The sequence below is a fragment of the Cylas formicarius genome, unplaced genomic scaffold (assembly GCF_029955315.1).
Source record: "Cylas formicarius isolate icCylForm1 unplaced genomic scaffold, icCylForm1.1 PGA_scaffold_3__17_contigs__length_32017465, whole genome shotgun sequence".
Lineage (NCBI taxonomy): Eukaryota > Metazoa > Arthropoda > Insecta > Coleoptera > Brentidae > Cylas > Cylas formicarius.
In genome coordinates, this window is record NW_026844326.1 from 11,971,677 (window position 1) to 11,994,921 (window position 23,245).

At 33.0% G+C, this 23,245-nt stretch overlaps 2 protein-coding genes across 6 annotated transcripts in view; one reads left to right on the top strand and one right to left on the bottom strand.

Moving 5' to 3' along the window:
• Positions 1-22,135, bottom strand: part of LOC132699917 (uncharacterized) — an 85,931-nt gene extending 63,796 nt beyond the window's left edge. The window contains exons 1-2 of one of the 2 annotated variants that reach the window (XM_060666910.1): positions 21,867-22,135; positions 16,908-16,957 (exon numbers count right to left, since the gene is read on the bottom strand). In XM_060666910.1, the coding sequence (XP_060522893.1) occupies positions 16,908-16,957; positions 21,867-22,106 (290 nt within the window). In that variant the 5' untranslated portion in view covers positions 22,107-22,135. Of the gene's footprint in view, positions 1-16,907; positions 16,958-19,298; positions 20,014-21,866 lie in introns of those variants that run through there. The other variant, XM_060666909.1, reaches the window with a different exon arrangement.
• LOC132699910 (protein winged eye) overlaps positions 6,526-23,245 on the top strand; it is a 118,403-nt gene continuing 101,683 nt past the window's right edge. For all 4 annotated transcript variants that reach the window (XM_060666892.1, XM_060666894.1, XM_060666893.1 and 1 more), the window contains exon 1: positions 6,526-6,847. The gene's annotated coding sequence lies outside the window, so the exon portion shown is untranslated. The remainder of the gene's footprint in view (positions 6,848-23,245) is intronic.

Genomic DNA, 23,245 nt, shown 5'->3' on the forward strand with positions numbered 1-23,245 from the left:
AGAGAAGAAAGTAATATTTCCGCTTCTACACAATGCAAAGGTTATAGTTCAATATTTCTATCATTTTTATTTACTAATTTTGGTGGCGCAACTCTCCTCCTTTTACCTACTTATTAAATGGCGAATGTGCAACGGACAAATTTCTGCGACTTCTACTTTTAAATCCCGCATTAGTTAAGGGGCTGCCGGAAATTTCGTTTCTTTCTGGTTTTAGGGTCTGGAAAGTCTTTAATATTACTCATTGTCTCTTTTGGAGTTTTCTCCGCGACGCTCGCGGCTTTAAAAGTACCCGGTCGTAAGCCGTAGTAATCACGCAAATTCTAATTTTGCCTGATTAGAGGATGTAATTGGATTACACCTCCGCAAGTTCGCGGAAAACTTAACAACAGTGATACAGCAAAAGGAACAGACGAAAGCAGGCACGATAAACTTATAACTTTAGCTACGTGTTTGATTTGTCACTTGATCGGATTGAATATTTGAGAGTCGAAAAATAATGTCAACGGAGTTTTTGTGTGACATGATTGTTACTCCATCATCAAGCTATACTTTCCTAAGTCTTTGTAGCACGATCTAAGGAACGTTGTGTGTGTCAATTTATAATAATTCTGATTTATTGATCGGATGTCAACATGTCAACCAATTCTCTGAATAATAATAATCTGTACTGTCTAACAGATATAATATCCAACTTTAAGTATAGTTACCAAGTATACTAAGTATAGTTAAACAAAACTCAAAACCGAATCTGCAAAAATCACGTGAAACGTAAAAATCTATCTTTTAATGCCAAAGTTAGATCGTTGATATCTTTAGCACTACAAATACAATTAAAAATGTTCATTGCTTTAAAGAGTGGACTTCTGACCAAGAAGTTTGAGGAGGGAGTTGAAAGGTAGAATATTGGAGATGTTCTGACCGTATGCCAAGGGACGTGAAAACTGATCTGCGATAACATTTCAGGGCAGTCTATAAGAGATCTACATAAGTTAAATAAAAAATGAACTGACTCATAGTTCCTAGGATTAATTAATGCCTTTATATTGAATAGCTTTTAAGAGAAGATCACACTTAAAAGCTTGATATTTTAAAAAATTCCTTTTATTTATTGAAAATACGCTGCCATATAATAAAAACTCCACACTGCAGCTTACATCTACCATAACTAAAGTAGAGTGTCTTTAGTACCTAATCGCTCGTAAACTCACTAGAATTCCCAAATATGAATCCTAACATCTTGATCGCACTGTTGCAAGTTTAAAGCTTAGCTAAAAAATCTTTGAAGCCATCACCCTGTTCGAAAAACTAACAGAAAAACATTTGTCGCTATTCAATGGCTAACCAAAATCAAATCTACACCCTATACTACGCTACACACATTTTTTAAAGCAATATATTTTCTTAGGTTTGTTATAATCAGTTTCATTCAAATGTTATATATAATCTATAGATATAGGAGCGCCTTGAGAAGTTTATCAACTATAATATGTATACATACTTATCCTATGACATGCGACTGGGTGATGTGTGACGTGACGATCAGAATCGAAAACCTCTGATCGCTCCAAAGCCCGTAAACAAAGTACTGAGTGTTTGATGGGCTTAATGGGGTATTTTAGAGTAGGGATTAAAAAAAAGTAGATTCACCATCACCACCATTTGACTAAGACACTAAATGAACAAACACAAAAACTGAGATGAAAATTATATAAACAAAACATAAAGAAATAGCAAGAAACGTACAGTTAGCAGTTAGTCAATACTATTATATGGTTTTATGGGTGGGGACATCATGGAAAGACTGAAATAAAGTGAAGCTTATTAAATCAAACATGTGGGCCATTAGAAGAAACGCTAGAAAACGGTATTAATATTTTTGATAAGATTTCTCTTAGACGTACTAAATACTACACGTTTCGTATTTGTACAAAACCTTGTAGACGTATCATTCACAGAAATTATTGCTTCTCCGCCTAAAACGTCGAAGAATTTCTCCATGCGATAGCATAATTTACTCAGCGATTACGTGGTACTTCTGGGAAGATGTGATATCTATATTGTAGAGCCACGTTAAATATTCTGACAAAGCGTTCCACACTGCTGCCGATAAGATAAATAAATTCTTTCAAAGTTCGAATTTTATAACATAAGAAGCTCAAACCGATTCTTTAATATTATAATCCGTTATCAGTTACCGAACCTTTATCAAGTAATATAATAATAAATATGTAAAAGAAATAATCAATAGCTAAACCGTGTGTAGATCATAAAGCATTTTTTTATGAAATGGTGATTCAGCCGATATTTTTGTACGGCTATTCTCGTCATCATACTCGGCTTCAAAATTTCGGACACACACTTTTATACATATTATATTCTAGCTCCTTTATGGCGAATAATTACATATCATTTCGAAGTTAATTGGGGCCTGTATATAGTTACGAAAGGTTGAAAAAGAAATTTATCGCCTAATTACGACCGAATAAATTAATAAAGAAGGCCCGTAATTGCACTGAGCCATGGTGTTGCTAACTGTAAAACGAATTTACATAGAGGAATAAAACTACACATTTTAAAATTGGTACTTAAATCGAATAAATTATATGGATACGGACCATGAGCCAAAAATATGCGATACAACGAACGCGTTATTAACCTGGTGAAAGATAAATACGGAAATTTACATTTTATGAGCACGTGATCACTCCGTTTCCTCCTATGTGTTGCACATAGGTCGAATTTGGAAAAACGTCCCATTTAGGAAAATTTTAATTTTCAATCTTTCAAAGTGAAAGTACCTTTTATATTCTATACTCTAGGAAAAATTGGATTGCTCTGAATAAATGGAGTTCCCAATACTCTTAATCGTGCGTCAATAATGGTGCCCGTTAGGAAATGAACTGGAATCACCTTCTCTAGTATAGGGTGGGCCGTTTATCTTGGGACGATACTATATCTCAGAAACTATAGGGGATGGAGTCAAAAGTTAATCTTAAGTTAACCTTTAATTTATTTTAATGTTGTATATACAGGGTGTTTCATTTTTCATAGGCGAATATCAACTTTCTTATTTTAAATAGAACATCTGGTATACTACTTCAGTTTTGAATTCTACACAAAATTTTATACGTATTTTGTGTATAATGGTCCTATCCCCAAGTCTCAACATTTTTGACCTTTTTAATTTTTTAGGCGAAAAGTGACATTTGCAAGACGTAAAATATCTGCCTATTCCTTCATTCGGAAACATTTATTGTTTCACTTGAATAAGTTTCGTTGTAGACAAAGGACTCGAATAACGGATTCCATAAGAAATTTCAATACATATTGAATTAAATGAAAAAAAAAACCGCCCAAAAACTTTTTTTTTAATGGAATTTACCTATTTTTAAAATCTTTTCATTAAAAATTCAGGCAATTTTATATAAGGTTGTCTAATAAGTTTACTTTTTCAAATAATTTCTTTTAAACATTCGTTTATCACAAATGTAGTGTAAGGCGGTGTTTAAACAAAACAAGTGCTAGAACGCTGTCCTCTTAGTCGCGTGTTTTGTTGTTGAATACTGTCATAATTGACAGAGAGATAAATTATTTACCGTTTATAAATTTAACTTATTCGCTTGCTTGCGTATCATGTTTACCACAGAGGAAAAGATTGATATGTTAGAAAGTTACATATGGAACAATAAAAACCGGAGCCTGGCTCTTAGAGATTATATAACAAAATTTCCATTAAAGGGGCGCCAGATCTTGGACAGAATTTACCTACACCTTATAATATATGGAACCTTGAAGAAGGAAAAAAATAGACGCCGTAATATTTTGAAAGATGAAGAGCAGCTTAATATTTTGTTGCTTTTTGCAGGGACCCCTGAAGATTCAAACCGAAATGCTAGATCTATATGTCAAAAGAAGAACGCTTCGAACGTGCATTCAAATAAAGAAATAGAAGTCCTAAAAATTCTCTCCAGTGTAGAAATTAGAGCAAGACATATTTCAGAAAACATATTTCTTAGTATTATTTGAACAGATGACTCCATATTTACATCCTCCACTAAAATTTTTAATCGGAAAAATACTTATTACTGAAGCAACAAGAATAATAAAAAACATATGTAAGTTATAAGATCAGGTGGAACTTCTGTCAAAGTATGGTGGGCCATTTGGAGGTTCAGAATAATTGGTCCAATATTTTTTGATCAGAATTGAAACTCCCAACGCTACTTAGAGCTTATAAATATTATCCATCTCTTTGTTGAAAATGAAGTGTTTAAAGGGGAACGACGAAATTTAATTTGACAGCAGGATCGTCGTCACAGCTACCTTACACTAACTGAACTTATATTGTAAATTATTTGTGATAGATATATAAAAGGAAACATTTCAGAAAGTAAAAATAATTATTATTAATTTTTATGCTAAATATGACAAGATTATACAAATAGGTAGTTTCCATTAAAAAAGAAACTTTTTTGGCAGTTTTTTTAATTTCATTTTTAATCTTATTTTTCGCGTAGCCTATATTAAATATGCGTAAATTGGCAGATGTTTTTTTTACGTCTTGCAAACGTCATTTTTCGCATAAAAAATTAAAAATGTCAAAAACGGTTAGACTTAGCTATAGGACATTATACACAAAATATGTCTAGAATTTTGTATAGAATTCAAAAATGAAATAATATGCCAGGTGTTCCGTTTAAAATAAGAAAGTTGTATATACAAAATAAAAATAAATTATAGGTTTGTAATACATCAATTAACTTTTGTATTTAACTTTTGGTTCCATCCCCATATTTTCCGAGAAAGGTAGTGTCCCAAAATAAACGGCCTACTCTATACTTGTGTAGTAGTCGACCACGCCCAGTGTTCTAACCAGCGTGCTAACATATCAAAAATCAAGATAGCCGTGATCTGGCAAAACATCATATCATCATTATATCATTTATGGTTTAAACTTGGGTTATTTCTGGCGTATGGCGTTTTCATAAATAACAATACAAGAGCTTGGATTTAGGATAGTTCATCGAGGTATGTCCTGATTATATACCTCAAATTTTGTATACGAATACAATTAAAAAAAAAAAATTATATACATTTTGAATACAACATTTTATGCCATTAGTAAAATATCAGCGCCCCAATAAATATACAAAAAATGTTTTTGCTGCCTCTTTTATAATGTTGATTGCTTGTGGTTGCTCGTTACTCGTTGTGACATCATTCTATTCCTATTCCTGTCCTTGTAACCAAGGCACTACATTCAGACCTTTGGATCCATTCTCTTTCTCCTCTAGTCTGTCTGTTTTATAGAAAGTTTGGAAAAATCTACAGACTTGAAAGATTGATTGGTATCCCACAACTGGTTACGAGATCAATGCTCAATTACGATGCTCGATTATTGGATCCAGACATATCTTACTACAGAAATAACATTTATATATACGCTCTGTCTAACTACTACTACTGCTTTGCCGCATTCACATTGGTAGATATCCAAACGAATTTGACAGAATCACATTAAATCTTCTTGTTCTTGTTTTTCGGTAATCAAGTAGTAGTCCAAATATAGATTGTCCGAGTATTCTTTATTCAAATTTTCACAATCACATCAATATCGCATAGATCTCTGTTCCGAATCTCAATTAACTCAGAATAAGTAATTTGAAGCAATACAATCCAATACAGCAATGCGATCCTCGCCTAAAAAAATTCCGATCTCTGATGGTCGTAATTAGTGTTCATCATATAGGCAGACTATCTAGATAGACTTGGCGCGGCATGGGAGATGGTATTTAATAATTAATACATATCCGAATTATTTTTACAAAAAATGATATCTAACCCTAAAACTAGTTCTAATGACACAAGATTTTCTAATTTATCTTTTTGAAATCATTGCCACCTTTATCGATGCTATCCGGGTATCTTCTGGCCGAATAGCAGTCTAAACGAGTATGGAGAAATGGTTAAACAACTAACCTTTGCCTTTTTCTTGTACACTTAGTACCTGCAAAATTTATCACCCTAGCTTTGTTACCGAACTTTAAGTATTATTTTTGCACATCCTCTAATGATTATAACCTTCTCATGTTCCAATAGAGTAGTTTCTAAACTTCCATACTAGATAGAGTTAAATAGGACACACCTTTCTTGAAGCAGGTACCTAAATAAACTTCACGGGTGCACAAGACAACTCAAACTTATCCAGTTCATCAAGCGTTTAATAAACAAACGACTCGAATAAACGTTTATTTATTATTTAAACATCTTTCATAATTACAATCAACTATTAAGTTCACATAATATGGTACACAAACCGATGAATTATTTCCCCTGTTATTTTTATATTCCATAACCGTTCTAGGAAACATCATTCCCTTTCTCTTTTCGAACAGCTTTACACTATTGTTTTTACTGCACGTTAGGACCGAGCGAGAGAATTTACGGGCGGACCGTCCCGAACATACCCGAACGCGGCCGGTTCCATAGAAATGCCCTCCTCTCGGATCAGTGATCGAGCGCCATGCTTACGTACTTAGCGAAAGGACGGATGACTTATTGCATATAACAATTTTTTTTTGTCAAACAAGGATAAAGCGCCTTCGCTTAAATGAAGGATTTGGGCGACTTTAAAAAAAAAATCACGCGACACGCGTAAATAACTCATTGTGCGGTTGTGTTGTGTGATTGTTTAATAGATTCTGGCACAGTATAAGTTCAAAATGTGATCATCTGCAGTGATCCGTGTTGTTTTCCTTTTTAGTTCGATGGATCCGGAGACCTCGTTAATTAAGAGGGATTCGTTGAGGAACTATTAATAAGGAGAGGGTACACGCCCACGATACTTGTAAGTACCTATTCGATCATTTTCATTAATGTGAAACTAACTAAACCTAACGAATATCAGAAATCACAATTTTCGTCATTGGAACAATCAATAAGCAGATTTCGGATATTCGAAGTACGGCAAAACATATTTTTGACGAAGTGAGGAAATGACAACGATTGAAAAGTCTTTCAGAACCATACCATAAAATAATGTGAATCTTTCGGAATAGTCGTACAACTGATATCTGACACTTACTAGCATTGCTAGCCGCAAACATGCGGTTTTTATGTTCTAGTACACACAAAATGACCATGGTTCATATAATCTTTATTCCAGATTAATTATAGACGAACCAAAATTGAAAAAAAAAACGTAGTAAACTTATTTCATCGCCAAAAAAGATTATCACAAGGAGCGAGCAAAGGCTAAATGAGCACACTAGCACACACTAAACGACTTATGAGTGGAGTTGGGTATCCAGGTTCACGCTCAAGTTAACCAATCAGGAGAAAGTTTGATTAGTTTTATGTAACTCTTGGGAATCGGTTTTAGCAACTCTCTTTTTTACTTCTCGATATCCGTAATAGCTTGAGTTCTATTCTAAAATCGCATGGAATACACCTCGAAGAATAAAACTACTGCACGTATGTAATATAGGCAAATCGTACAAAACTCAAATAAGAAACGTAATTTAAAGTGGTAAAGTTTTTCCGTACATCGATGCAGAGCAAAAAGTGGAAATTGGGTGGTTTTGATAGGTGCGTGACCAATTGGTGCAATAAATATTCTTCCTTTGATGGTAAATTCAAGGGAAAATAACATTTTAGCTAACTTTGAACAACTCGGACATGTAAAGCGGTACTTTGCAACAAACTTAACCGGCGTTCACCAACAAACCAATGAGAAAAACTTTGGAAAGCTGTACGATGTAGTCTATTTTAAAAGTTGCTTATCTCCAACTTCAATGCTACCACATTCTTGACAATTTTTGATAGTGACGAGCAAAAATTGAGAGAGCTCTAAATAAATTTCAAATTAACTCACTTCACCAATATCCAAATGTACTTGATCCATGATATACGCGAAAATAATATTAAACGCGCCATAAAGCTTGAGAATAGCCAACCATGTATGTATTTATATTCTCCACTCCTCAGATTATTAGTAACCAGGTAATATTAAGTTTGTAAGGTAGGGGAGGCTCTGAAAAAAAAACATTCTTCTAATAATACAACAGTTCTTTTGACACGCAGAAATTTATGTTCCTCGTTTTACATAAATCGGTGATCATTTCAGTTTGTAATGATAATCTGAATGAATCGTTTCTTTAATTACAAAATAAATGATGGTAAAACAACCAACGTCTGTTTTAAAGTTAGCATTGGTTTAACCTACTATTGGACGCAATTGGAGGCAAGACAGTTGGTTCTATAAAAATACGATACTTAGAAGGTACAGAATACATAAGAAAAATCGTATCCACCTTATCCAATTGCCAAACAGAAAACTCATTATTATTTTGAAAATCACAATTGTTCTATTTTGATCTGATACTATTGCGTATCGTTTCATTTATTCTTCTTTAAATTCTCCGACGATTAAACGAGTTAATTTAGTTAAACTGATCAAACTGAGTAGTATTTTTCGCCGGCTCGTAACTCCAACAAGCCTGAGCCCTCTGCCTGTAGGTAAACAAAAATGTCCCTTTCAAATCTGGCGCCGGTCTCCCTCTAATTTATAGACTAATTGGATCATATTTATTCGGCTGAAAGAACCACGGTTGGTCGGTTGCAGGATTGGTTTTCGTACCTACTATAATTTATCAGACGAAATAGTTAGGTTGGAGCAAGGTGAGATGCGATCCATTTTAAATTTCTAATTAAAGGAAGATGCAAGGGAAATGTATTTTACGGGGTAGGTATAATTAAGAACGCCTTCGGATATTAGAAAATTTAAGACATTTTCAGCACTTAACGCCCTCGTTAGGGATGGAAAAAAAATATAAAGTTGGAGCGGAGCTTTTAAATATTCAATCAATAGTTTTTTACTCATTATTGGTTATTGATACCTTCATTCGACGATGTTTTTGTTAATTCTTGCTGTATATATATATATATATATATATATATATATATATATATATATATATATATATATATATATATATATATATATATATATATATATATATATATATAATCAAATTCAAATATTTCTGGTGCAACGGCACCAAAGTAGATATGGCAAAAAAATTCTGTGATTTTAAGATGGTTATTATATATAATATTTTATATTCTTATCACAAGCAATATAATTTTAAAATCGCAAACCTCAAGATTCACTTACCGCCAAGTGACGTCATTATAGGTTAAGCCGATCACAACTGGTGACGATGAGTGAATAGTTTTTTGAATAAATAAGTTATTAAAGTAAAGTAAAAACCTATAACTTATATGGATATTAATGTAATATTATTTTTCCGTCTGTCCTATATGTATGTCATTTCTTATCTCATTTTAAATTAACATTATTCGTAGCAGAATTCCCATATAAACGTTGATACAAACAATTGGATACTTTACCATTTACTATCGTTAAAGGGTATTTCATCTGAATGCCCGAAACGGGTGGTTTAACTCTTTGATACGTTCCCCTGAGATAATATCGCAACGAAGTTTTGGGCAACGGGAGCGCTTAAATGAAATGATTGTCGGAGCAAGCAGATGACTTCATACAAAAGAAAAGGTACGGGAAAACGGACTACTACCTACTAAATTTAACCGTCCACGGCCCTAAGAGTCCACGGAGATGCAGATTTTACCAAGCGGATGGAGTTACCTAGGTTGTTTGGATTTTAACAACTTTTTGGCAAAAAAATTATCTAAATAAATACGAAAACGGATGAAAGATATCGTGCAGATTCATAAAGATCAGTGGGAAAGTAAGATCATGCCATGCATGTCCGGTAGACCGGTGGAGACAGAGACGTAATTTATTAGGATTTTAAAGCCCTCTTTCAAGTCTTTAAAAAATATATAAATTTAAAATCGCACAAACTCTGATTTCTTTGCTTTTAAAACAGATCTAAGATATGCAAGAAATTACTTTCCACAAACATACAGTGAAGTATAACTGCCAATTTTGGGTTAATGTTTTGTATGTATTTGTACAAAAATTTAAGTCAGGTTTTTTCAATTGGTGCCTTACTAGTATGACTAGAATAACTTCAGGTCAATAAATTGACAAAACGTTTGTTTTCGAGATCCCAGGGCATCTCTATACATACGTTTCTGCCATATTCCTTATAAATGTATTTTTTGTTACGCTAACTCGTGGAGATCCACCTGAATCACTTTGGGAACCACAAATCGTAATGAATACAAAAACATATGAAAACTTTCGTGAACATATGGTTCAGGTGGAATTGAGAGGGATAGATACATGGACATATTGTAAAGATTTATGAAGATCAGTGGAGATCCATGGAGAACAGCAGACGTACAAGCATACAGATAGAGGCGATTTTTTCCAGGTCTTTAAAAAGAATGTAAATTTCAAATCGAATAGTTGTGCCAGCTCTGACTGCTCTTAGTTTTAAAACAGAAGAAAGTGCAAGAAATTATTTTCCACAAATATACAGTGGAGTACAACTTTTTTGGTAATGTTTGGGTAATGTTTTGTTTGTATTAGTACAAAGTTTGAAGGTTTTCAATTCAAATTCAAATTTGCCGTTATGGGATCCCAGGACGTCTGTAGACATCCATAAAGATCTGCGGAGTTGCAAATAGAGATTTTTCCGTCCAGCTATATTACTTTCTTCTCGGTTGGAAAGAGCAAAGACCTGGCACAATTTGAAAAGGCGAGTAAACTTTTTATCATCATCATTATTCGCGTTTGCTAAACAGCGCTAAATATAAGTAAACATTTATTGCACTTGAACTCAAATATCTCGCAAGCGCGATATAATACTATATACAAGACGAGGTCATGCACGTTCTGCAGTCTTAAAAAAATGCCTCGCTCATCAGTAACTAAGAGTTCTTTGCGATACGTTTGCTCGCGGCACAGGCATATTACCTACATGTGGCGCCATTCAAAGGAGTTATTACGGCTTTTGATAAATCGCGTCGCAAAATAAGAGGATCGGAGAGAAAATTTACTTTTTCATTTTGTTAAAATATTCCCGTAGTCGATTTTTCTTTCCACATCCACCGTTTTGAAATTGTTCTCCAAAAATTTCTATAATTTTGCCGCTTTAATATTCAACTAAAAGTACCATAAACCGGATCTCAATTTTGTTATGTCGAAAAGATATATATGATCCGCTTGTTTACTCTTAAAACGTACTTACTTATTTAAATGATAAGGATTCGGAAGTATAGTGCTTCTATAATTATAAGTTTAAGGTCACACCACTGATAAAAGTGATTATGCTTTTACGTATTTCTAATGAAAAGTATCAAAGTGAAACGAGGAAGTATCAGCTTCCTCATAGTTTTTACTAATTACAGGAATATTTTGATGAAAAGCCATTAGGAAAGGAATGTGTACTTTATTGACTTAATTGTTTTCTTTCCCTTTTAGCTTTCGAAGTCCTAAATTGCATTTTAGAGTAATGTCGAAATAGGCAAACATCTTTAGAGTTAAAAAGGAAACGCCATAAAATAAATAAATAAATAAATAAATAATCTCATCACATCACATCACATCTCACAATCTGTAAAAAATGTCAAAAAATTTTTAAGACAAAAGTTGTTTGTTATTTTCACAGACAAGTTAAAAACCTTCTCATTATAGATAGAGCACCTCGTTTTATCCTTTATAATATTTCATATCATTTCACATAAATGGTGGGACCCTCTTTTATAAAAACGTCTCAAAATGTCAAAATGACAGAAGAGCGTCATTTTAAGTATTTTTTTGATGGCAAGAAGGGTCATGTACCTTTCTAAAGGTCTTTTCTCGCATACCAATTTGGAAAACATTTGATCCGTCAGTTTTTGCAAGAAAATGCTACAACAGGTGGATTGGAAGACGACGTCCCATTGAAAAACCAGCTCGGTCGACAGACCTAACCCACCTGGACTTTTTTCTTTCAGGATATCTAAAAAGTTAAATCTATGCTACAAAACCAAATTCAGTTGAAGATCTGAAAGACATAGTTCGAAATGTTTGCAGTATAACTCCCCAGAGTTTATTTAGAGACTTTATTATTGTCAACATGCACAAGGTGCTAATTTCCAACATTTAATAAAATAGTTGATAAAATGATGAAACTATTTATTTTTTTTAAATTTAAACTACGGGTAAGTAATAGAAAAGTAAAGTCTTGCAAAAAATTATGAATCAAATGTTTCCAAAATTGGTATGCGAATAGAACGTGAAAAGAAGAAAAAAGAGGTATCACATGACCCCTCGTACTATTTAAAAAAAACTTTAAATGTCGCCCTGCTTTCATTTTGACATTTTGAAATATTACTTTTATGTCAAAAATAAGACGTTTTAATTATATACGTACGTGCCAAATTTCTTGCCGTTTTTGACATATATGTCTATCTATATTTTAAAAAAATATAAATACACGGCGGTCAAAAACCAATACTGTAATCTCATTGAAAAATTGTTAAAGACTTAAAAAAAAAAAAGTGTTTCCACTGCAAAAATGCTATACGGCTTTTATGTTTCGCTGTTAAGCAATGAGCGATCTTTGTGAGTTTGGAAATGAATGTTTGACAGTTTCCTAATACATACTAATAAAAGAATTTTAAAAAATCTATTCAGTTTACATTGTTTCTTGTAGGTTTTCGGTCCATCGGTGTATTTTTCGTCAAATGTAAAAATGTGTTTCATTCTTAGAAATTAAAGAAATTTAAATAACTTATAAAACGGTGTGAAACGACTGTAGCGTTTTTTTTTACAATGGGAAATAGAAATTCAAAAATGCCTTAATATACAGGCTGGTATATTTTACTTTAATGTTAAAATTATAACCCAGTCCTCTATACAAAGTTATTTGTTTTCATATTTTTGTATACTTAATTGTAAGTATCCTTTGTTAATATAAAAACCGTTGCGTCTCTGAATTTTTCTAAGGTCGTAAATCTTTCTTTTAATTATTTAAAGAAACAAGAATTTTAGATAAACTTCCTGAAAACTGGTATTATCATTACATATTGAAAATTAATTATTTACAAATCTTCTGGATTGCTCCTGTTGATGCATCGAACTTGCTGACTGCATCCTGTTGAGAGCTAAACTGAAACTGTTCAGTTCTCCAAACGTCTGAAGAAGCCACCAGGATGATTGGCGAAACGTCAGCAAGTTCGACTCAGCAAAAACCGACGCGGGAGGGATCCAGAAGTTTTGTAAATAGTATTACAGTAGTCTGTGGAAGTTTCTTTGAAAAACTGACCCTTCAAACTTAATGTAAAATCACTGACCTGACTCGAAACGACAATTGGTTTGTGTGGTATTTATATTTTGCGCCTACCTCAAACTATACGAACGTTTGAATTACAGTTATAACAGTTACTTATATTGGAAAAGAATAGGAATTAAGGTTCAACGCTCGGTTCCTTTTCAGTAAGCTACTTAATGGTTTTCAAATCGCCTGGGGATTATTTTAGCTCATCTCATTGACATAAAATATAACGGATGATGTGTCGGATGAAGTGTTGGTGACGCGGTGTTTGCCGGAATCGGTACGGTGTTAACCTTAGAACAAACTATCGATTATGTCAACCTTCGTGGAAACGTTTCAGAACTGATGCCTACCTGATGAATTCGTAATTATTGCAGTCGGTGTTGGGGTAGGCTCTTAGAGTTTCTTATACCTGTGTTTTCAAGGGCAACAGCGCGGTTTATGGTTCCGGGTAAATGCCTTGTACTTATCTGCGTTAACTTCCAACACTGTGTGGTTGTTTTTGGGGTTTAAGTCGATCCATTTGGACCGCATTATTGTTAAATCGACTACGTTTCGAAACAGTTGCGCATCCGTGGTGTTTCAATAACTTTTAGTAGCTTTTTTGAAAACATCCTTTTACTCTAAGGAAGGTGGAAGGGTCCAAATCGTTTAAGATTCTAACGTTTGAACAACCACCTTCTTGTATAAATTAGACTTATTTTTAGTTTCAGTGGAGACCCCGATAATGATAATTTGTTTTACAATTATTAGCGAATATGTCTCCAGGTGTTCCTTTAAAGTATTCAACACTAATATATTTTGTGGGAAAAGATGTTCTTTAATTTGAATGTCAATACTTTGGGCGGTGATTTTTGCGCCCATTTTAAGAAATTCCTATATGAACTATGTCCCATATTCAATAGTTATCAAGATAATTAAATAAATAATTTTTTAGTTTAATTTGTGGATGCACGGGTGGGATATCCAGTGGCGTTCACAAACCAAAAAACGTACGTCAAACTAATAAATTTCAAGAGATTACTATAAATATAGATGTGAAAAATATACTAAATATGTTCACGTACCACCCTCTATCTCAAAAATTATTTATGTCCTCAAAAACCACTCTCTTAAATATTGACATGCAATTATAAAACACCAAGTAAGCACTAAACTTTAGAATGTGATTTCTCAATTAATTTTAATGCTGCAAGTGTATAAAAATGGTCGGCAAATGCCATTTGAAGATACAAAAAAAATAGAACTTTAACAAATATCTTTATAACCACCTCGCAGATTTTTTTCAATTTTTTTGCGAAAAAAAAAATGCACCACTGCAAAAGATGTATATTATTCCATATTTTCTTTTTAATTTTTTAGAGAGAGATAAAACAAGACCCGAGACAAAATCTTTAATTTTTGTTTGTTTGAAGTTTGACATCCGGTACTTTTCTGGTCCCATGTTCATATACACTATTTGCAAATTAAGCGTTATTAGTGCTGCAAACATTGGCTGATACAACGTATAAACAAGCAAATAATTGGTTTCCTTGAAGTAAGTTGTATTTAAACGCATCGAAATATTACTTCTTGGACCAGATCCACCTTGGACCAGATCCACATTGTCATGTAAAGAGCAGCTTAATGCATAGGTAGAAAACTTGCGACAAATGCATTCCTTGTAAGAAAATTAGTCAAGGTAGTTGAGCATTTAAGCGAGTACCATCTTCAATGCCTATAACTATCAGAATCGAGTGTTTTGCGCCTGGAAAGCTCAAGATGCGACTTAAAATTACTACAATTCCCTGAAAAACGATCTGATCAAAAGATTAAAAACATATTAATTAAATGAAGATGATATTTTGCAAGACAAATACAAATAGATTTTACTGCAAAAAGGATTTTAAATATTTTTGAGGGTGTGCGTGCACGTAAGTAAAGTTCTATGTAAGTCGAAGTGTAGAGTTTATTAAAATTTTATTACCCTGATTTATTCATTCATTCATTCTTTATTGTAAAATTTAAAGATGTGATATATAGTGCTAAAACAAGAAGCAAACCATTATTCTATTATATTCTATTCGTGGTTAGTGGTAACTATTTTTTGAAGGCAGGGCAAGCCTTGCTGGACGACACTGGACGCTCACACGCATTCCAGCATAAGTAGTCGTCCTCTCTTTACGAAACAGTTCTCGTCTGTCGGCTTCACCGCCTTCGACGGACTTCTTACATCATACTGTCGGAATATGTAGACGATTTTAGCTTTTTCTCTATGAGAGTTTTTATATTGATTTAAAACCCATTTTCGAGAATTTTCCAAAGCATTATCGACATGCAGTTTCTACAAACACTAGTGTCCGTTTTAAATTTGTTTCCATTGGTTTTCCTATTTTTGTTCTTTTAGTTTTATAGTACATTAAAACAAATCCTACCTAGGATGAATTGCCAACATTCTGATTAAATCCATATCTCTGATAAAATAATTATCTGACAATACTAATGCAATGATAAAAACATTTGACAACAACGACAACAACAAAATTAGAACAAAATGTTTAAAAATCGAATGTGATGGAGCTGATCGAGCGATAATTCATCTATAAATTTATGCTTTAATCAAAAAGCACAATAAGATATTAAAAATAACATTTAAAAAAAGGGTCTAAATAATGAGTTTTTTTGTAGATTGAAGAACAATAATTACGTTTCATAATTTCCCTCGAAGAAAGCGATCGAGATAGCTCCCATAGTTATAGCACCAACATTTGACCACGCAAGCTGTAAACACTTGTTTTCGTGTTATTTCGAGCTTAAGCGTGCTTCACATGGGATATTTTTTATTTATACAACAAACAAATTAGAACAAAACGTCATGCATGTTTAAAAATAGAATGATGAGTAGAATGATCGAGCTGTATTGTAAGACATAAAATCAAAATCTTCAATTTTCGGGTTGTCTTTATTGACACCATAGCCAATACATATCTGAACCAAAAAGCAAAAAAGATGTTCAAAATTAGTTTTAATTCTACTCAAAAACTACCCGTAGCTTTGAAAATTTCGATATAGCCTGAAAACAAAAAAACGATAGCGACTTCTACTGTTCGTCTATTGAATTCCTCTCAATAGCTTCTATGAGATTTCCTATAGAAATACCAAAATTTGACCACGCAAACAGTAGTTTTTTCTACGTTACATTCAGAGCTATACAGTGTGTTCACTTAAGTGTACAACATAGGGGATGTTTTTTATTAATAACTTTAAAAATGTTTTAAGATTTTGGACTTTGAATTACAGCTATGATGCCTATTATTAATAACCATTAGTCATGTTTTTCATTGTTAAGCAGAACTGTTTCGAAATGTTAGTTTAATGTAGAATATTAGAACTGAGTTAATTTTTCAGTTAACTTGAATTTGAACAAAATTGGGACAAATTAAGTTGATTTTAAAAAGATGCTTTGGAATTTGGACATAAATTTCAATTCTAGGCAATTTTCATTATTAGCAAGTTGAATTTTTTAAAATTTGACTTGGAATCATAGTGCACATTTAACTTCAATTTTTCAATTAATAAAAATAACTCCCAGCCAAAACTATAGGCTATTTCAGATGCCATACTAATAAATAGGTATGGCTGTCATTTTTGAAGAATATTTTGTGAAATGATAAATACCTTTCGGCTGTGGCAGTTGTGGATAACGCATAGAGAAGATTCCAACCCATCTGAAAAAATACAAGAAATTATCGACTGGTTAATCACCAAAAATATCGAATTTCAATATAATTTGATAAAAAAGAAATTACAAATTTACACAAAATATGCTGTGGAAAACATAGCTAGAAAATATAGTGTAACTGTGCTGCATATAGAACTGACGTGGGCGCAAGTGAAACAATTTTTAGCAAGACACAACGCGATATTCAAAATTATGCACTTAGCTTGGGCCACGTTGACGAAGTAACACCATAGAACTAGCTCATTAAAGAGGAGATGACAGATTCTTAGAGGATGATGTATTATAATTTAGTTTCTGGATAATGCATTTTTTATATAATGATTTAAGAATGAAAAATAAGGGTAAAGTCTGTTCATAGATATACTGATACGAATTAAGGAAAGACCCGCGCAAGCTGTAAGAATGAAATATGGCCGAACAGGTCCGTACTTTGCTTAGAATTTAATTATTTGGGGTTTTGTTAGGAAAGATACTAAACAATATTTATTTATTTATGTATGTACTTATGTTTAAATCTAAAATAAAATTACAAATTATTTTTATTACCTACTTAAATTACTTAAAATTATTCACATAATATATCAGTATCGCAATCGCTATCATCGCCTGTTCTAATTATTATTTGTTCTATATTATTTGCAATATGGATGTACGATTGTTCTGCTTTTTCTATATGTTTAAGGGATGTTAAAAACTTCGGTTTCTATAAGTTTGAGGACATTGGAATTAACACGGGAAAAACATTGTTACGACGAATGGCAGATTTCAGTTGGTGCCAAACATGTTCAATGGGATTAAATATACAGTGGTAAGGTCGAAGCCTTAAAACTGTATGCCCTAGATTTTATGCATAATTATCACAGACATATTCCTTTTGTAGGTTCAAGCTTTGTAGAACCTTTTTGGTACAATCTTCGTGAAAATAAATGTCGTTATTATACATGTAGTTTTGGATTGTTGCTTTTGTGTCACATGAGGAAGGGGTTTTAGTCAACTGTCTACTGTAATAACTTGCATTGTCCATTACAATAACGCTATTAAGAGGAATGTTTGGAACTAGTTTGTTTTTAAACCAACTTTTAAATAAATCAGAGGTGGTGTCTTCATGGTAATCCAGAGAAGAATCTTTAATATTTTTCGCAGACAGAGAAAGTCCATTTGGAATCCAACCATCTTTAGAGCCAGCATGCAAAATAGTTATTCTTTTACGTCTTTTTGATGGCGAGTTTGTTTTACACTTATCAGTTGAGTCAACCCAACCCTTTTCCGGGGTATCAGCAGTATCGAACCAGGTTTCATCCAAGTAAATAATTTTCCTTTGTTGTTCTCTGTAAATCCTTATTTTTTCTAGATATTCCGTTCGCCATTTCCGAATTCTAAATGATTTCATTCTCACTTCTTTTTTTCCTCGCTGAAATGGGATTATTCACAATTTTCCATACAGTTGATGTTGGAATTTTCGTCAATGTGGCCTATTCTTCTAAAGATGCTTGCTTGCTTGCTGGCACCACGTTCAATGAGAGTCAAATAAACATTATTTATAACTTCCTTAGTCTCAATAGAATATTTTGCATAATTCGCACACGATTCAATACCCGCTTTATTACACACGAAATAAGAATGGTTACTAATCAACTTAAACTAAGTAGTATACCAAACCAAAGAATATTAAACACAGGTAGGTATAAAATTATTTTCTATTACAGACCACAATTTTACCTGAATTTAAATTCCCAAACTTTAGGTAATAATCTTGTTGCATCTTATATCTAATCTTATATCTAATGCCTAGCATTGAACCATTGACCACTTCTTAATTCACCGGTCAAAATTTTTTAAATAACATTTTGCAATTGTAGAGTGTTATCTATCATTATTTAATAATAATATGTATTTTATAATAAATTATTATGCGTTTGTGATTTTCGATTATCTATAACCCTCTTTAAGGAATCTCCGATTACTATACTTAGAGATTCGGGGAATCCTAATAATAATATAGACTCCATTTGGTTCCCAGAGCGACACAATGGCGACGTAACGCACAATATAAATAAATAAATATAAATTTCATAGTATTTTAAAAATTATTTCGGTCAATTGGTACAAAAAATTTAACCGGACAATTCCACAACCCTAAGAATGTGTAATTCTTATTCTATTAAAATAAAATTCTCTCCTTTATATTAGTCTTCTAGAGGAATGCCTATGCCAAACCATTTTCGGTGTTGGTGAATGGATAACAGTAGGAACCCCCATAAATTGACCTAAACCCGGGTGATATTATTCGAACTCGATAAAAAAAAAGAATTTTGCAATGAAATGAATGCCAAACAATTTGAATTAGCCTGTAAGTCCTTTGAATAGTTATATCTAGCATTTAATTTTGACACAGTAAAAGAAAAATAAAGCACCACCAATTTTATTTGCTTAACAATTAATAAATCGTGATATTCTATAGAAAGATACCATCGTCACTAGCGAAAACAAATATCGCAAGCCCGATTGAAACATTGCGTCCGAATTGCTCGAGAATAGCGAATCTAGCACCAGCAGCGTATGAATTCCAAACATCAGCCACATCAACTGCGAGCAAGATGCCAAGCTCACTCCGACCGAAATATTTCGATGACGAACGCTTCTTAAAACTTCTTCCGTTTGCCCCTCGCCTTCCGACAGTAGATAAGAGAAAATGCGCGCGTCTGACGACTCCCTCAAATCCATAGTCCTCATCCCCAACGGCGAATTAAAGTACCGTATTTGGGGTCTTTCTCTAGTCGAACGCACGAAATCTCTCAGAGTATTTGTTATTTGGTCGAGCACGTCTTGTATTCCACGAAATTTGTCTTCGTCGTCCGCCTCATTGTCTTCAGCGTTCGTCGGTCCGGTCGCTTCTTCGTCTATTATCAATTCGAAATCATTGTAATCGTCGTCGTCGGGTGCTAATTCTTCCAGAACGTCTAAATTTTCGATGTCTTGCATTCTGGAGCAATGGTTCTTTTTCGGACGATCAATTTCCACCATTTTGCGTTAGAAATTTTTCTAAAATAGATTTTATTAGAAAATAAATAATATTATTCTTTGGAGTTTCTGTTGATTGAAACTCCAAAATAACATAAAAATTACACTTCTACATATCATTATTGATTAATTAAAATTTATATTCGTTCACTAAATTTTAGAGTGGTCACTGGATTACAAACATGAATGGTTTCTAAATGTCCACAAATAATTATTATTTAATTATAATTAATATTTTTTTAATAATTGACTTTTAATTTTCTCTATTGGATTCCACAATAATTTTGGAAATTAGAAACTTGAATCCTATAATAACTCAAATAAAGCGTTCTTTTGTTTAAAATTAATTGCTATTTAATGTAAAAATAATAAATCCTAATTTAGAAATGATTTGATATCAATTATAATGAACATTTATTTTCACAGCTCTATAACTTAAAAGCTGTTGGTCGGGGAGAATATACACATGGGAACTTTTTGTAGCAAATTTTATGCTCTACAAAAGCTATGCACGCGTTTTTCCCAAAAAAAATTTCTTCACGTCCAAAAATCAAGCGAAAACCGAAAAAAAATTTTTTTTGTGTTATTTAAATAGGAAAATGATTTTTTAAATGAGCTAAGCTGCTATTGCATTTAAAGCCTTTTACCCGGCAGCATAATTTTTTATTTTCTATAAAGTATCAGATTTTCAGGTAGCACAGAGAAAAAAAAATATCGCCTAAAAATGAAGCACCGTGACAATACTGTTTCACACTTTTGGGAAAAAGGTTTTAAGGGTATTTTTTATATATCATTTTTATTTAATAATTTTTTAGATGACTGAATTCAAAAAAATTTCCACATAAATTGAAAAATAATTTTCAAAATCTGTGAAATCTGGAAAATCATTTAGAAATCCTCGTGAAATCTTGCATGAAATCTGTGAAATCATCATTTGCCCCTGGGCTTGGTAATATGTTTGTTGTTAATTAAATCTCAAAAAGAGTAGGGGAGGGTGGGGCAAGACAGTCCACTAAAGCTTTTTATTATTATTTTATAAGTATTCAATAAATAAAAAAAACTTATTTTTCTATCGATTGATTTAAAAATTTGTTATTGGTATTTATATTATAAACTAACCAAAACTAACCAGAATTTATAATTATTAGAAGAAAAAACATTAATAACAAAGGTTTTAAAGGTAAATTCTAAATAATCTTTTATAATTGTCAACCATTTTTACAATAATTTAAAATATTTTATCATTATATTGAGCTTGGTCTAGGCACTTAAAAAAGTTCTCAACAGTAAATGAACAACAAAACTGTAAATACATTATCCAGTTTCTTCGCATGCGCGTCTCAAAACCTCGAATAAGAAATCCAATGGCAATAGGTCTGATTCCAACCCATAGTATTGGAGAAATAACAAATTAAAAATCAAATACAAAATATAAAAGGGAGATACAAAGGTAAAATTTAACGATATTATGCGATTAATCCGATTATAATAAATGCTGATTAGGTTGAAAAACTGAACTTCTGTCAATACTTAGGAAACAGAAGGTGTAATTAGAAGTATATACAATACGGCAATTCACGGGCGCTCAATTAAAAGTAACCCTGGTATTTTAGTCGAGTCAACTTGCAAAACGTATTTTTGACTCATTTTTCATTTTCATTTTCGTATTGGTAAATTAAAAATTACTGTTACCTCTTCATTATTTCTGGTCTGGCGGAGCGAAAGACCAAAACACAAGACAATAAAATCTCCGCAAGAAACGACTCCGATTTTTTTTTTCTCGCGGACGTCCAAAAACCCGAGAATAAACCCGACTCGAGCAACTTATAAAGTTAGCCATTACTTCTTTCACGTCGCTGCGGAACGAAACTTACAATGAGACTCTCGAAAATCTGCTGTTTCACCATTAAATTATAATTGTATCTGATCCTCGCTTCGTCAGTTTGCGATCCTCTGCTGCACTTCAGAGGGGCCGACGATACGGGATTCTCCTCGTCAAACGTCTGCTTTAAAATGTCTTCGATGATATCACAACAAACTCTCGAGATGTATTCCTTGGTGCGGTACTTAACTTCAATCAGATGCGGACGCGTTTGCACAGACCCTTTGCTCATGTTATACGTATTCAACTCACACCGCAAATTTTGACAACCGCTTGATGACATACGCGCACAACAAATTGACTAGGACGTAATTATTGTTGGAATTTAAAGTTATTCCTGTAGGGATCCTTGCACACACTTGAAAAGCTGCCAATAATATTTTATTAATTTTCCAACGCTGCCAAACACAATTCTAACCTTCATATAGGAGAAGTTAAGAATCCACTAGAATAGAAAAGCTAAGGAAGGCTTTAGCATTTCATGTGTCAGAGATTTATCAAAGCTTGTCTATTTGACTGATCTTGAACATTGAAAGTTCACTTGTAGTAAGTAAATCAGGAATGAGAAGTACTGCATTATCAGCAAATGTGAGATAGGTAATACCGACTTGCGAAAGCTTATATTTATACACATCTTTTTTGGGACTGAATCGTAGACCTTAAAAATCCGGTCGATACGACAGTTGGCAGCTTCAACTGTGAATATGGGAACATTACCAATGAAACGCGGGTAGTGGCAGACTTCCTCAGGGTAACGAAGAATGTGAATCCAATATACACCTCTTATTTTCTGTCAAATAGAAATATTGATTGCAGCTCCAAAGTAAGGAAGGAGCTGCATGGGGGTTATTTATTATTTTTTAACTGTCTGCTGTTGCAATGCAATGGAAAGACAACATTGTGCTGTTGGCATTTGGCTCCATATGAGCTTCTTTTTATAGCCTGTGCTCGTGTGATGGGTATGATGATACCCTAAAGTCCAATGATGTGTTTCTTTTTACAATCTGTGGTCTTCTGACGGGTACGACGATGCCCTACAGACCATAGTGAGCCTACTGACAATTTCTCGAAGTGGTGCTCTGGCATGTTGTAAATTCACTTGTACTGGATAATGGAGTTTTTATGTCACGCAATATATTTCTGAAATAATTATTTCCTCGAATCGTTCGCCTACCCAGAGATCTATAAACAATATTTCCTTAACCTGTACAAAATGTCAATGTTTGTTGCTAAAATCATTGTTTAACTGTTTTGTCTCAAAAGCAATTCTCATTCCCAATTAACCTTTTTTCAAGATAAATTCTTATATACCCTAAAAGAAAATACATCTGAAAGTACAACGAATCGGGTGTTCTAAACATTATTTCATGT